This window comes from Cibotium barometz, chromosome 15 (genome assembly GCF_041138505.1).
Source record: "Cibotium barometz isolate CiBa-2024 chromosome 15, ASM4113850v1, whole genome shotgun sequence".
Lineage (NCBI taxonomy): Eukaryota > Viridiplantae > Streptophyta > Polypodiopsida > Cyatheales > Cibotiaceae > Cibotium > Cibotium barometz.
Window position 1 is genome coordinate 28,705,584 of NC_141060.1, and position 15,596 is coordinate 28,721,179.

General features: G+C 42.9%; 1 protein-coding gene across 4 annotated transcripts in view; it reads right to left on the minus strand.

Annotated features, from left to right (window-relative positions):
• The window catches only part of LOC147631140 (uncharacterized), a 64,773-nt gene that overhangs the window by 25,628 nt on the left and 23,549 nt on the right, over positions 1-15,596 (minus strand). The window contains exons 3-6 of one of the 4 annotated variants that reach the window (XM_086809485.1): positions 8,992-12,554; positions 8,728-8,816; positions 8,477-8,613; positions 5,395-5,506 (exon numbers count right to left, since the gene is read on the minus strand). In XM_086809485.1, the coding sequence (XP_086665611.1) occupies positions 8,756-8,816; positions 8,992-12,554 (3,624 nt within the window). In that variant the 3' untranslated portion in view covers positions 5,395-5,506; positions 8,477-8,613; positions 8,728-8,755. Of the gene's footprint in view, positions 1-5,394; positions 5,510-8,476; positions 8,614-8,727; positions 8,851-8,991; positions 12,555-15,596 lie in introns of all 4 variants that reach the window. The other 3 variants (XM_086809484.1, XM_086809483.1, XM_086809486.1) reach the window with 3 other exon arrangements.

Genomic DNA, 15,596 nt, shown 5'->3' on the forward strand with positions numbered 1-15,596 from the left:
CATGTGCATTAATGTACCATTCATGATCAGAAATTGATCTTGAATCAAGGGGCTTTTCAAGATTTTGTGCTTGTTGAGCTTGGCAAAGCAGCAGGGAAGACTTTTATGCCTTGAACCCTCAGTAATCCACTTGCAGTCAAGGGCCTTTTGCCCAATTTCTGTCCGGGACTGTTGTATGCAGTGGTGAGGACTGTCAAGGTCTGATTTTCACTCATTTGGACAGCCAGGAGAGCAGTTATTGCTACTGTACTTGCTGGTACAGATTTGGTACAACTTTGTACAAGTTTTGGCATGGCTGTACATTGATTTGAGTGAGGAAAAGGCTCATTTTCAGCTGCTGTACTTGCCGGTACAGATTTGGTACATCATTGGTGAGCACTTAGTACTGTTGTACAGTATTTTGGAAGGGGAACAGAGCACATCTAAGGTGCTGTCATAAATCTGCAGCAACCAGATTTTGGTGATTTTATCACATTCAGTGGGAGGAGAGTTGCATTCGTGCTTCCGCAACGGGAGATAAACTTTGGGAGAACAACTGTGAGCACTTTGTGTGCTTTGGTGCAGTGTTTGCACATCTTGCAGGGAGTCAGGCATTGACTGTGTCAAAGGTTGCATATTGCTATGGCAACCACAGGTGAGAGCTCTTCATTGCTTCACATCAAGAAGCTTGAAGGCTCACATAATTATGACATTTGGCAAACCCAGTGCTATAATGTGTTGCTCCAGAAGAAGCAACACAAGCCCATCAAAGAAAGGGGTGTAATGCCCGCTTCTCTTACTGCTGAAGAATGGGAAGATATGGATGAGCTGGCAAGATCCACCATCATGTTGTCTGTGTCAGACTCTTTACTTTTCAGCATACGTGAAGAGAAGACAGCTTGGGGAATGTGGCAAAGATTGCACGACTTGTATGCCCAGCAAAGTGCCTCAAGCAAAGTGTATTGGTTGAAGAAACTCATAGGTCTTCAAATGAAGGAAGGGGCGTCTATGACAGCCCATCTAAGTGAGTTTAATGGTGTTGTCAGCCAGGTCATCAATCAAAAGTTGGCAATGGACGATGAGTTCAAAGCCACCTTTCTCTTATGCACTTTGCCAGAGAGTTGGGACACATTCAGGACAGCCACTAGCAATTCAAATGCTATGCTGTCATATGCAGATGTGGAGGGTGCTCTCCTTCAAGAGGAGATGAATAGGAAGAACAACTCTGTTGGAAAGTCCAATGCAATGAATGCACGTGGGAGATCCCAGCAAAGGGGTAAAAGCCAAGAATGGGGAAGAAGCAAGTCCCGCTCCAAAAAGGACTTGGAATGTCATTATTGTGGCAAGAAGGGACATTTCAAAAAGCAATGCTACAAATGGAAGAATGATCAAAAGGAAAAGGTCAAAGGCAAAGACAAAGACAAAGATGAAGCCAAAGATGCAAAGCCAAAGGGCAAAAGTGGAGTCAAGATTGAAGAAGTCAATGTGTCACATGGATGCAGGTGATAGTGAGGATGAAGTCCTATTCATGTCTTCACTTGATGCCCATTCACTCCATGCAGGAGATGGTCATGGTATGCACTAATGGATCATTGATTCAGGTGCCTCCTTTCATGTCACAGGTTGCAGAGACTTGTTTGTCAGGTATACTGCTGGCAATGAAGGAGTACTTTATTTGGGTGACACTACCTGCAAATGAAGCATTGGCCTGGAAGGCCTTAATACTCCATGCGCTGATGTATGGGGCCTCGGAGGCTAGGAATAGATATACAATGCGGTATAGACTCTAGCAAGGCCACACAAATGCGGAGGGATGGAATCCCAACTGCTCGCGCAAGGGCCGAGGCAGCAGTAGGAGGGGACTCCATCACTCTCCCAGTGGCACCACCAATCACCGAGAGAAGAGGAAGGTACACCTTCCTAAGACCTCAGAAACAAACTATCACCAAGAAGCCTGAAAGGCCAACCAATGGGTCAGACACTGGATCGAAGCCGTGCTCCTGCGGTGCAAAGAAGGTCCGCATCATTTGCAATGCAAGGGGACTCAGCTGCATGACTCAGTCTGACGTGGATGGCGAGTCGAACTCCACCTGGTAGTATCCACGCCCCAGAGGGTGAATATCGATGATCTTTGCAAGCTCGCCAATGAGGTTGGCCTGGAAAAGATCCCTAAGCTGTCCGCGCGCAGGGCGGCTACCAACAACTTTGTAGACCAAGGTGGAGGCCTCAAGTAAGGCAATAGTTGTTGCTACAACCTGAAAATTCACTTCAGAGAATGAAATGCAAGCAACAACAGCCTCAGTCGGGGATGACGGTGCGGCTGCATGGAGTCCTCCCGAGGGCGGAGACCAGAAAAGGCCGAAGCTTGCCGAATAAAGCAAAAAACCCCAAAAGCCTGGAAGCAAAAACCTGCACAGGATGGGAGAAAGGAGGGAGGCAGAGAAACAAAACACAGGCCGCCGGAACAGAAGGGGGGGAGGGGGGGGGGCGGCTGCGGCAGCGCTAGGCAGTGAAGGAGGGGAGGGGGGGGGTTGACGGGGTTCAGAAGCGAGCGTGACCATTGTTGATTTTGTTCACCCGTTCTTCTTGTACAAAAGAAAGATGGTTCATTCCCCATGTGTGTGGATTACAGGACACTTAATAAGATAACCATCTAGAATCGATTTCCTATTATAGGGATTGATGATATCTTGAACAAATTGGACGGTTCATCATGTTTTGGTCGCATGAATCTCAAGAGTAGCTACCATCAAGTGAGTGAGGCCTTAGGATGTACACACGACAACCTTTCGCACGTCTCGATGAGTATTTGGTTATGCTACTCAATCTTACAAATGCTTCGGGTACCTTTAACCTAATGATGGACTGAATATTCCAATGACATTTTCGTGTTTTTGAATAATGAGAAAGAGCATAATAAGCACTTGAAAGTACTGAGGAAACATAAGTTCATGATTAATGGCAAAAAAAAAGTGAATTCTTCCTCTCGGAGATTCACTATCTTAGACATATAGTGTATACGAATAGCATCCGAATGGACCATGCAAAGATCCAAGTCATTAAGGATTGGCCAAAACTCAAATCTATACAAGAAGTTCGCAATTTCCTTGGTTTATGCTCGTATTACATGAGATTCATAATTCATTTTGCACCATTACATGAACTTACAAGAAACGAGCTATGTTTAAATGGTCAAATTTAAAATTGATGCTTTCCTTAAGCTGAAGAATGCCATTACATTGAGACCACTTTTGGTAATTCCCGATTTACAAAAGCCATCCGGTGTTGAATGTGATGCATGTGGTAGTTGCATAGGAGCTATTCTAAATCAAGGACGACATGCCGTTGCATGCGAGGGCACAATGTCAAATGATGCCGACCTTTCTCTTGGAATCTATGTTGTGGACAAGTTTAGTAAGCAAGCTCACTTTTTCCTTGTAGAAGACCATAAAAGCTAAGCATATGGTCAAAATGTTTGTCACAAGTGTTTAAGCATCATGGTATGCCCAAGTCAATATGGGGGCCAGAGATCCTAGGACAACAAGTCTCTTTTGGAGAGCTCTTTTTTGACAATATGGGCACTAACCTGAATTTTTCATCAACTTATCATCCTCAAGTGAAGCTGCAAATTCAGCCATGTTAGAAAACTTCCTATGAGAAGTATTTGCCACTTGTGGAATTTAAATATAGCACAATGCACACTTCTATAAGGCCCCATCTGAGACCATGTATGGCAAAGTAGTGTTGCCACCCATCCTTTGCACAAACGATGAGATTTTTTGTTACCGATGGGATTTTTGCCGCCATTGAATATGTCAAGCACTTGAAAATTGCCTACGCACAAACGTGGACAACCGTTGAGCATTCTCAAGAAAACCATAAGAGGATTGTTGCTAAGCATAGAAGGAAATTGGACATCAAAGAGATGATTGCATCTTGCTAAAATTTGAGAAAACTAGACTTCGAAAAAGGCCTCGAAAAGAGGGGATGTCTCCCAAGCTCTCTACAAGGTATTATGGACCATTCAAGGTCGTTAAGAAGATCAAGGAAGTGTCTTTTTGGTTGGCTTTGCCGAATCATTGAAGGATACACAATGCATTTCATGTAATCCTCTTGCGTAAATATGTGAGACCGGAGCCTAAAGAGCAGGTTACGAAAGATCCACCTATAGTGGATGAACTGGAAGAAGTGCTACAACTTTCAGCTACGGTCAACTATTTAGAAGCCGTGGGGAATGTCACTATTTGGACATTCTCTACGCTTCCGGACCTATGGACAGGCTCCATAGTGTGGAAATGACACCTCATGGCAAGGAACTTACGTCTACACCGAGGGTCAATAGACTTGGTATGAGAGGCTTGGGATTTTGGTCCATGCCTATATCTAGATTACGGCATTCCAGTTAGCTTGGAGATGTAATGTCTATACCCAGAATGACCGCTTGCTTACAAGCTCAACGAAAGGGAGAATGTCCAACACATTCTTATGCATGGCATATCTGCATGCCTAGAACTATTTTCGTGTGAAATACTTCATTGCCTGCAGGATTTGTGTATAGTTTGAAAGTAGGGGACGCCTTCTCGTGAACCATGCACGTGAATCCGTATTGTGACCTCGCTTGTGAACTATAGACATGTGGTACGTGTGACTCTAAACTCTTCGTTTATACTTAGTGAGTTATAGCTCACTTTGTTGTTTTTGCAAGTCTCTCTGCAGTAAAAGTACAAACAGACAACTTATAAGTGAGTTGGGCATCCACACTTCATTAAAGCATGGGCGGACATGTTATAAGTGAGTTTGGACACTTATTGGATGGCGGCTAGCTAGGCACTCTTTTAACTAAAAGAGGTGGACAGCTAAATCAAGCACCCTCTTTACTATGGGAGAGGTGTGGCCTCTACTGCATGGACCCAATGGCCACCTTCTCCAGCATGCCCGACGCCCTCGCCCCCCCGTCGGCCACAATCACCTCATCAGCTCCAGATCCAGGACATGCTCCACCGCCATCGAGCTACCTTTCCAGGTGACATAGCTGAGGGAGACCTCTCAGTCATACTCGTCAACCCCGTGCTTGACATTTTGGAGAGTGGTATACCATCTACTCGGAGCTGATGTTGCTCCCATGTTTTTATGTTCTTAGTTTTCCATGACGAGTTTCCATGGACAGTTTTGTATCACACCAATGAGATAGCTATATTTATGTTTTCATTCTGTTTTATTTTCCATTCCATGATAAGATATGCCATGGACATTATTGTACCACTTTGGTCTCATAGGCCCATTGGGTCTTTAGTAGACGCTCTCTCTCTCTCTCTCTCTCTCTCTCTCTCTCTCTCTCTCCTTGGGCAAAAAGGCACCTTCTTCATTATGAGGTAGAAGAAGACAATTTTCAGCATAACCAGTCCATACACATACTTTTTGGCATGGTTTCTTGCTTCTGTAACTATTGGATCAGCCGGCAAATGAGTGCTAAACTGTTGTCCATCACTTGGGAGTCCTTTTCAGGTACTATCTCTTGCATATGTACCTGCTGAAAATGTTTTTGAGTATTTTTGTCACCAACAATTTGACCAAAAGTTGATTTCTACTTACAAATTTCAGCAAATTCATTGGTAAGAGCTTTTCCAACTTTTTTCAACCTACTCTATATCCGCGTGCTTGCCCACTAAGGTCTCCTATGTCTCTACCTAGCGCATACATGCTTGTGTATGGATGCCAGTGGAGCATAGCTACTTGTGACAAGTCACCGGGGATTGGGGGGTGAGGTCTCCTATGTCTCTACCTAGCGCATACATGCTTGTGTATGGATGCCAGTGGAGCATAGCTACTTGTGACAAGTCACCGGGGATTGGGGGGTGAGGTTCTTCGTGAGACAAAAGTTATGAAATCAACCCGGACTTCGACAAATGATGTTTGCAAGTTTTTTCATTGCATGAATGTCATTGGAAATCTGGCATATAATGCCCATGAAGCTTGTATCTTGAAGAATCCTTGGTAATACAATCAAATTAAAAGATGGGTCGCCCCTTTCTGGCCCTATTGCACTATCATTTAAATTTCAGTATTGCTATGTGGTTTGTTTTGTGCCATTTCAGCTTGTTTAATAGTATTATTAGTTTAAGTGCGGCAAGATTGTGCTCAACCTTTTTCAGGGCAATAAATTGAGGGCCCATGGACTATTTACCGCCCAATGGCTAGCCTATTTGGAGAAGCAAAGGGCCAATGGAGTGCCGAGGCATAGACACGGGGGACTGTAGGGGCACAAATGTGAAATGCAAGAAAAAGTCAATTTTTTGCTTGTCCTCTTCCAGTTCACCGGGCCTACACCGAGTCAAGGTCCTTATGCATTCCTGCACCTACATATAGCTACTCGAGAGTCCATTCTTCCCATCTCTCATTCTTGCAAGAACCCATAGCTTGTGAGCAGTCTTTAGGCAAGAAAACAAAAGGAAGTGAAAAACCAAGTGGCGAGCTGTGAAGCAGAATGTAGTAAGGAGGTCCTCTAGAGAAAAACACAAGCATCCCAGGTGATGTCCAGCAGTACAGAAGAAGGCGGCCAATTTTGCTACCTTCACAGAGTGTTCTGCACGAAGCCTTGGAGAGCTGGAAACTAATCCTCAGGTCAGTCCGTTACCATTCAGCAATAAAGCAAATACATCTTCACAGTGGGGGCCTTCAAAGGGTCAATTGGGCCTGTACTCTCTCTCTCTCTCTCTTTCTCTCTTTCATGTGTGAAACCTATATTATTGAATGCTGAACTTATTTGCAGCTGCTCAATGGGTAAATTCAGAGGTTATATATGGACAAGTTGAAGCAATTTTGGCAGCCCAATAGGCACTTGCAGGAGTGCCAAGGACATGCATCAATGGTTGGGACATGTATTGGGCACAATATGAACCTCTTTTATGACACTTTTGTCTTGGGACTTGAAAAGGGTTGGCAGACCAGCATACAACCAAGGAAGGTCAAGAGTCATAATTCAACGCTCAAGCATGGGAAAGGCAAGCCCAAACACAAATCAGCATTAAACAGCCCAAACACAGGAGGTTTCAACCCCATAAAGCTTTGGAGCAGTAAGTAGAAGCAAGTACATGTAGAATCATGCATTGTAGCAAAAGTGCACATTAGCTCAGAATTCTAAATCTCTGTATCTTAGTGTTAATCATCATAAACTATGGTTTCATATAGTTAGCATGTCACATTGGTATGCAACCGTTTAGGTACTTCCTAGATTTTTGAATTTGGGTTTGCACAAAGCGCATGGAATCAATAAGGGTTTGCGTTTTTTGCATCGTAGCCAAATTAGGGTTTGCATTTGCATCCACTTTTATGCATGCAAATATAGACTCCATCATAAAGTGGTTTCAGAGACAAGGAGATGAGAAGTAATACCATCGAGACCAAGAGTGCTTTCGGAAATATAACGATGGTCAAGCTTTACGCATGAAGATATTGGATAACATGGCCAGGGCAATTAAAGATGGCAAGAGTGCCACAATTAAAGACCAGGCAACGGGAGTCCACAGAGCCAACATCAATTCAAGAACACTCTCCACAGGAAACACCTGTAGTGCAGGTATCTCTCTGAATACAATACAAAGGAGGATCAGACAAGTGTTGCAGAAGATCTCGATGCAATAGAAGAATTTCCCATGTCAATAGAGCATCCATTGGAAAAGGAGACAGAAAAAGAGCTCCAATGCAGTCAACAATAAGGATGAGCATACGGATGGACCAATGGAGAAAAAGTGCATTCAAAACTATAAAGCATGTATATGGGAAGATTGGAGCAGTTTTTGCAACCCAAGAGGCCCCAGGAGTGACAGGACATGCATCAATGGTTTGGGACATACATCAATGGTTTGGGACATACGTTGGGCCCAATCTCGACCTGTTTCATAACAATTTTTGGAACCTGAAAAGGGCTGGCCGACCAACATACGACCTGCCATCAAAACCCCTACATTAAGGGAAGTTAAAGGTCATATTCAAACCACTCACCCCACCCCTCCCTTTGCGAATTCAAGACATACTTCAGCAACATGGAGAGGCCCTACTTTAACAATGGAGAGCATCTCAACTCTGCGATCTATCCTGGAGGAGAATATTACTCTTAGATGAGACATACACTCCTCTTAAATATTGGCTTGTATCACCCACATGGCTACGTGTATGATTTTACACATGTTTTTAGCATACACAGTTAGTTTTTTGTTTTCGGCTTTCAGTTTCTTTTCGATGGACCAGTATTCTCATGGAGATCTGTACTACCATTTGGTCCCACCTTTTGGGTCTTTTTGAGGACAATAATACAACTTTCTTTGTTTCTTTCTTTTTCCGTCCATCTATCGATGTGCACATGCATATTCTAAGTGCAATAATGTCACTTGATAGAAGCATCAAACATTTGTAAAACCCTGTTTTAACATAACAGCATTAAAACAACAGCAAATACGGATGAATTCATGTTCATTACATATTTCAGCAAAATGCAAACCTTGTGGCTTGAAATGTGATGAACTTTGACCCTCACTGCAATAACCAAACTTCAGCTACTTCCAAGGAAGATCACTCCCACATGATTGAAGCATGACAAAAAATCTATGGTGGACGTAAGGAATCTCAATATCATATCTGAAATCAAGGCACATGTCAAAAACTGTATTTGTTACGACCTTAAGGCCTCCAAAAATATATTTGTCTATTAAAAAGCTTTTCAAATAATAGACATGAGGGAGAGGCACCTACATGTCACAAATGAAAATTAAAGCTTCTGTCAAAAGACATTCTGGTGAGAGTGGGAGAACCATGCATTAGATACGCCTAAATTGGATTCCCTGCATTGGCCCAGGCGATTGTTCCAGAACTTGCCTAATGTAAAATAAAAACAAAGAATGGCAACAAAAAGGATTAAGCAAATATATTAAAATCAGAGATAATATGCTCAGAAACACATTAGAAGCTTGTAGGTCAGCCTGAAAGAAATTTGCTAATACATTGCAATCTACCAACCTGGTACTGCTCCTTTCTGAGCTCTGCACAATGTCAGCTAAGGTGCCAGACCGCTGATTGCCTCCATCTAGAGTCCTGGAGACACTCAGCCCTAGCTTGTGAGTATCAGCTAAGCAGGTAGAAGACTTAGAATTCAATGCCAGAGCTCGACCATGTAGTTGTGGCTCATTCTGAGATAGTAAGAAGTTATTGGCTGGAAAAGGCCTGCAGTTTTGTTGGGCAACTATGCCCCCGCCTCTGCACAAGATAGAAGTGATGGAAGTGTCACTGTTTGGCAAAGAATCATCAATAATAATGACTTCAGCAGGTGGTTTGTTAGAAGTTTTATAAAATGCCTGCTTCTTCAAATGCATTTCTGTAATTGAACTCAAAACTCGTGATCTCCCTCCTGGAATGGGCACTGGGATCGGAGATGATGCTATCATGGCAGGATCTTTATATACAGAAGGCACCATGTGGCCAAATTTAACTGAGGGTAGATTTTGAAAGGCTTGCGGATGAAAATCCAGATTTTCCATCATGAGAGAATGATTTCTTGGCTTGCAAGAATCCCCTCGCCAAGCTTCAAGGCATGAAGAAGAGAAGATATCTTGAGTCAGAGTTTGTGGATACTGACTGTTTGTTTCCTGCAACAGACCAAGATGCCGAATAGAGTTTGATGGATGAAGGCTTTGTGCTCCATTCTGATAATCAGGATTTTCCATGCCTAATGATTTAATGTTGTTGTTTGTCACCATGACATTCTTACCCATGAGTTTGAACACAGGATTACCAAAAATATGCACCACACCTTGATCTCCAGAGTACTCAACAGTATCATAGCCATTAAAACTTGATGTTATTTCTGCCCCCGACAAACTTTCTCTTGTCCCATCCATTCTTGCAGCTGAAAGATTTCCACAAATAGGTGGAATTAATGAAGAATTACAAAGCTTCCCGGATACATCAATACTGCCTGCCATTGGATTAACACGTTCAGGGACGCTTTTTGGGGTGCTTCCCTTCATTGCGTGCAATGCTCTTTGCAGAAAGTGTGGCTGCACAGCCCCTCCATTCACTGATGTGTGACAGGAGTTAGCAATCCCTTGCAACGGCATCAGATTCAAGTATTCTTGACCTATATGTATGTCCTTAGGTGTATGCTGAAGAGAAGTGTTTAACGTACTCTGCCGATCACTCATGATGCAATTTTCTGGTGGTAAGAGGTCTTGTTCCCTAGTGGAGTTACCAGCCCTCGTCCTGGCAAGATCAGCCAGCAAATCTGATGACAGAGACATCCTTCCTGTAGACATGGCAAGCATTGGGGAATAATCAAGGGCATCAACTTCATGCCTAATATTATGGCTGTCTTCCAACAAAACTCCTGGTGCTAGGGTTGGAACCATTGGACCCAAGTTAGAAGTCAGGATTGTGGAACTGAGGTTATCATGTAGACTGTGAGGCAGTATGCCATTCTCACCCATAGTGCCATGTGCAGCTTGCATGCCTTTTTTAATCCCTTCAGTCACACTACTGTGTCCTCCTTTCTGAGCACTTGTGTTTGCAGCAAACAGGTTTCTTCCACCCAAAATGATTGCATCCTTTCTGTTGAGTGTACTTTGACTTTCATGTACCCCTATTCTTTTACACAAATCACTTGTGACATCCTGTCTGTTGTGTTTACTTTGATTGCCGTTTACCCCTGATCTTTCACACAAATCACTTGTTACAAAAGAGACCTGTGGGGTTCCATGCTTTCTTGGAGGCTTCAACATTGATATCCCTAGATTTTCTAACCTGTCTGCAGATGCTAGAATCTGTCCATTATTTGTGATCTTTGTTATCCCAGATGCCGCAGCTAGAAATTGTGAATTCTCTGACCATGCGGACGACAGGATTGCCAAAGGATTCTGGTTTCCTGATCTGGCCACAGAATCAGAACCTTCTGGATCAACTGCACAACCATATGCCATGTAACTGGTCCTAAGGCTGTCAACAGATTGGAAACATGATAAATCTTCCGCAAAGAAGGATTTCTGGATTGTAGATGAAAGCTGAAGTCTATCTTGTCCATCGCTTTCTCTCAAACTCAAATCATTACCAGTAGCAAAACAGCCCACATTGGAAGCAGGATTGCTACTGGTAAAACGTTGAATGGCAAACTTATTTGCTGGAAAAGTAGAGGTGTTAATTCTCACTGCCTGCTCATGCGAAGAGGCAACATTTGATCTTTCTTTTAGAGCTTCTGCCATGCTGAGAGGGCAAGTTTCCTCAGACGATACATTTGAGAATGCCTTTTTCAAAGATTCAAAGCTTCTTCTGCAATCTGCAGTCCCATTTCCACAGAGTCTAAACTGATCTGAATCACAAGGAGGAGCCTGAAACAATGTGTTTTGCTTGCTTCTGTTTGCAAGCATGATATTCCTTTTCTCTGCTGAACCTGTGGGATTTGCTTCTCCAACCTGATCCTTTGACGCCCTGCATATCACAGATACTCTACGTTCCCCTGTCATGTTTCCATAATCCAACTTTGATACAAATGGACACTGAGACATCTCCTCTGCTAGGCAGGCAGCAAGAGAGTCAGAATTCATTGCACCTTCAACTGTACCTAATGTGACTGAATTGTCTTCAGGAGACCTTGTATGTTCTGATGGATTATAAGAGTCTAGATTGTGAGATGGCAAGCACTGTTTGGAGGAGCACAAACGTGCATGCTTCCTTCTATTACAAGCCTCCCCCTTTGTGGTCCCCTTCATACCTGCAAGACGTTTGCGCTTCAAACTCTTACTTCGATAACTGCTTGGCCCATCAGTTGGTGTCAAAGAACCCTCCTGGTCTAAGGTTACTTGTTGCAATCCATTTATGCTGGCCTTCCTTTGGCCACCCAGCTCTCCAAGCCCATCCTTGTCCTTGTCTTTAAGAGCAGTTTCCACTAAAGTTACAAGACTTTTAATTTTAGGTGCTACTCTCCTGTTCTTGTGTGGCCTTTCAGAATGAATCTCTGTGGCAATGTCCTCCTCAACTGCACTATTATCAACACTTTCCACAATCCAGTCAAAGTCTATTTGAGCAAGCTTTCGCTTCTTTAGGGCATCATTCAAACGTTTGCTATCTGAAGACGGAACCTTCATTTGATACTTCCCATTTGTTACAACCCATGATTGGGAACCATCTAAATTCTGAGAATGCTTTGTGGATATTTTCCCTGGTCCACTCAGAAAGCCTTCCACAGATCCTTGCTGCTCACTTATGTCAGCTTCTGAGTCCTGTTCCTGAGGGCAATCAAGTTTCTGCTGCAACCTTTTCTCTTCATCTGCACTTGTGTCCACTGGAGTAAAGCCAAGGCAATCTAACGTTCCTGAGCAACTGTGATCAGCCTGTTCTTCAACCAGCGGGCAGTCAGCTCCTGAGCTTGGAATATCTTTTATCGAGACAAAATTTAACGACCCACTCTTCTTTTTCTTCCTGGTCATTCTGGATTTCCTGATATGTACGGGAGAAGCCACATATGAAGACCTCAGAGGTCCAGGAATACAAGGATCTTTTTGAAAGAATCCTTGATCTTTACTTGACTGTTCTAACTACAAACACAGCAGGTAGCTTTGTCAGTGTGCATAAAACAGCAGGTGACTCGTTTAAGTGCAATAAGAGACAAGTTCCCACTTTTAATTGAACTCATGTGGTGCCTTGATGCATTGTTCACAAAATATTCACAACAAAATGCAAAGATAGTGCAGTATATACAAAACCAGCAGCAAGGCAAACACCATTTGAAAAACATTTGAACAAAGAAATCAATCACTGCAAGTGCCCTATTCAGAGCTCTGGTCCGTAATAGCTATGTGACAGCTTCTACAATGAATAAATTCACAACAGTACAGCTCTGGTCCATAATAGCTATGTGACAGCTTCTACAATGAATAAATTCACAACAGTACAGCTGTAATGGATTGAATACTTTTTCTTTCCCATATGAAAGATATTAGTACACACTCAATGCCCGCCTCTCAGCATGCATCTCACATCAATGTTTGGTGCACATTTGTAAAAACCCCCCATTATAAAGAGAAGACATCGGTGCACATGTGGTCAGTTGGCCGCGTTGAAGGGAATGATAGTGTCTATGCCACGTAACCGCCCATGTTATATACGCGTCGACCTACCACCTGCAACACTATATATATATATATATATATTATAGACATAGTTATCACAAGCTAAGGTATCCAATGCTTGTGAGTATCCGCACCTTTACACGTAATACATCCTCCACCCAGAGTTTGTCTAGATCACAATCTAAGATCTACTTGTTAAGAGCGCACAGGTGGAAAACACCATCACATCGTGTCTATCTCATAATTCCAAATTCTCTCCATTCTCTATCTATTGCATTGTCTATTGCACTTTGTTTTGTTATCTATCTTTTCGTTGTACTATATTCTTATATGGTATTATAAGATGGGTACTTTTAGCAAAAATATTACATAAAGTCTAGTCTTTCTTTGCATAGAATACTAGGAGTGATGGCTTCTACCTCGGTTGTTGGTGTTGCTTCTGCTGCACCAGTCCTGCGCATTAATCAACAACCTTCACAGAACACATGCTTAATGAGACAACCTACACTCTATGGAAATTCAAAATCAACGCCATTCTAGACTCTTATGAGCTTCTAAAAATTGTTATGGGAACAAATGCAGAACTAGTGGGAGCCCCCGATCCCAACAATAGTCCAAACACACTTCCACCGGAGATGCTACACTTCTTCAAGTATGGAAGAGGCGCAATGCTGACGCACTTTGCACCATCGTCACCAGCGTAAGTGATTTTGTTATTACTCTGACTTAAAACACAACTATGTTATTGGAGGCTTGAACCAAACTCAGAAATCAGTATGAGACCAAGAATCAGATCAAGATTTAGAAACTAGAGAATCAAGTTGCTACTAAGAAGTTTGCTGAAGGAGAAGCTATTGAAGCATTTATCACACGGATCAAAATCTGCGGAATCAAATGGCTATTGTGGGGATTACAAAGACCAAAGCGAAACTAGCCCAGAGATGCATTCCACAAAAGTATGATTGCTTGGTTACGGCACTAAGCACTCAGGTTACAGTACCACCCCTATCATTTGAAGAATTTAGTACTACGTTGCTTGAGAAGGAGATGCGGCTAAAGATCCGCAATGGCGGTGATGGTTAATTTTCAATCAATGCTAAAGACAAAGACATGACATCTTCTAATGATAAGAAGAAAAAGCCAAAGAAGAAGAAGTTTCAAGAGAGCTGCTATTACTGTGAAAAGAAGGATCATGCTATCAAAGACTGCAAAAAGAAGCAAGCTAATGAGAAGAACGGCACCCTCGAGTCTTCATGGAAGGGAGAGGAGTCAGTTAACAACACAAAAACCGAGCTTGAACTTTAGGTCACCATTGAAGATGTATGCTCATCTGCTCAAGCTCCTGTTTTAGATGATTCATGGATTTTGGATAGTGGAGCATCCCGACACATGACCAGTAAAAAGGACTAGATAGTTCCTCAAAGCCTCTACAAGAACCCATCAGTATTGTTATTGAGAATAATGCTAAATATCCAGCCGATGGGTCTGAAACCATCTCTTTTGTGGCAGCTACAAGTGAAGAGAAGAAGCTCTCAAACGTACTCTATGTCCCTCAAATCAAGAGGAACCTGTTGTTAGCTTGCTATTGCGAGCGATGCCAATCTCTGATCTTTCAATGCATTCTAATGAATCACCTTTAAGGCTGAAGCTTTTGGCAAGTTTAAACAGTGGCATAAGCTTATGGAGAATGAGACAGAAAAGAAGGTGAAAAAGTTCCGTACAGATTGACAAGGAGAACTCCTTTCGACGAAATTTACTAGCTACTGCAAGGAGAATGGCATCAAGCCCCAACTCACCATTGCTCACACACCTCGGCAAACGGTGTCATAGAATGTCATAATTTGACCATCGTGGAGATGGCTCGATGCATGCTGAAAGGAAAAGGGTTACCAGACACTTTCTTGACTGAAGCAGTGAGCACAATAGTTTACATCCTTAATCGGTGCTACACAAAGGCACTCAAGGGTATCACACCGCAAGAGACCTCCTCTGGTAAAAAACCTTCAATGTCTCATTTCAAAACATTTAGCTATGAATGTTATGTGCATATACCAAATGCTTTAAGGAAGAAGCTTAACGCCAAAAGCAAGAAGTGTATCTTCCTTGGATACAATCAAGAGTCAAAGGCTTATTGACTCTATATCCAAAGGTGAAAAATATAATCACCAGCCGAGATGTGGTGTTTGTGAAGCAGCCACACTCCGTGGAGGAGACAGGTCCATTCACTATATCATTAGCCGGAGAAATAATCCACCATCTACCCAACCCACCAAGCAAATTTTCTCTTAAGGAGGAGAAGTTTTCAAAGGAGGAAGACTCTCACACACCACACCGAGGTGCTGTTACACTACACGGGAAGCCACTTCCAACATGGGCACAAATGAGCGCAACCCGGTACTTGAGATGTCAGAATTTCAACGGATGGACCATGCAGATCAACGAGAATAGAGAAGTAGAGAAAAGCATCTGATCTCATCGTCAACATGAACTTGATGGTTGAGATAATGG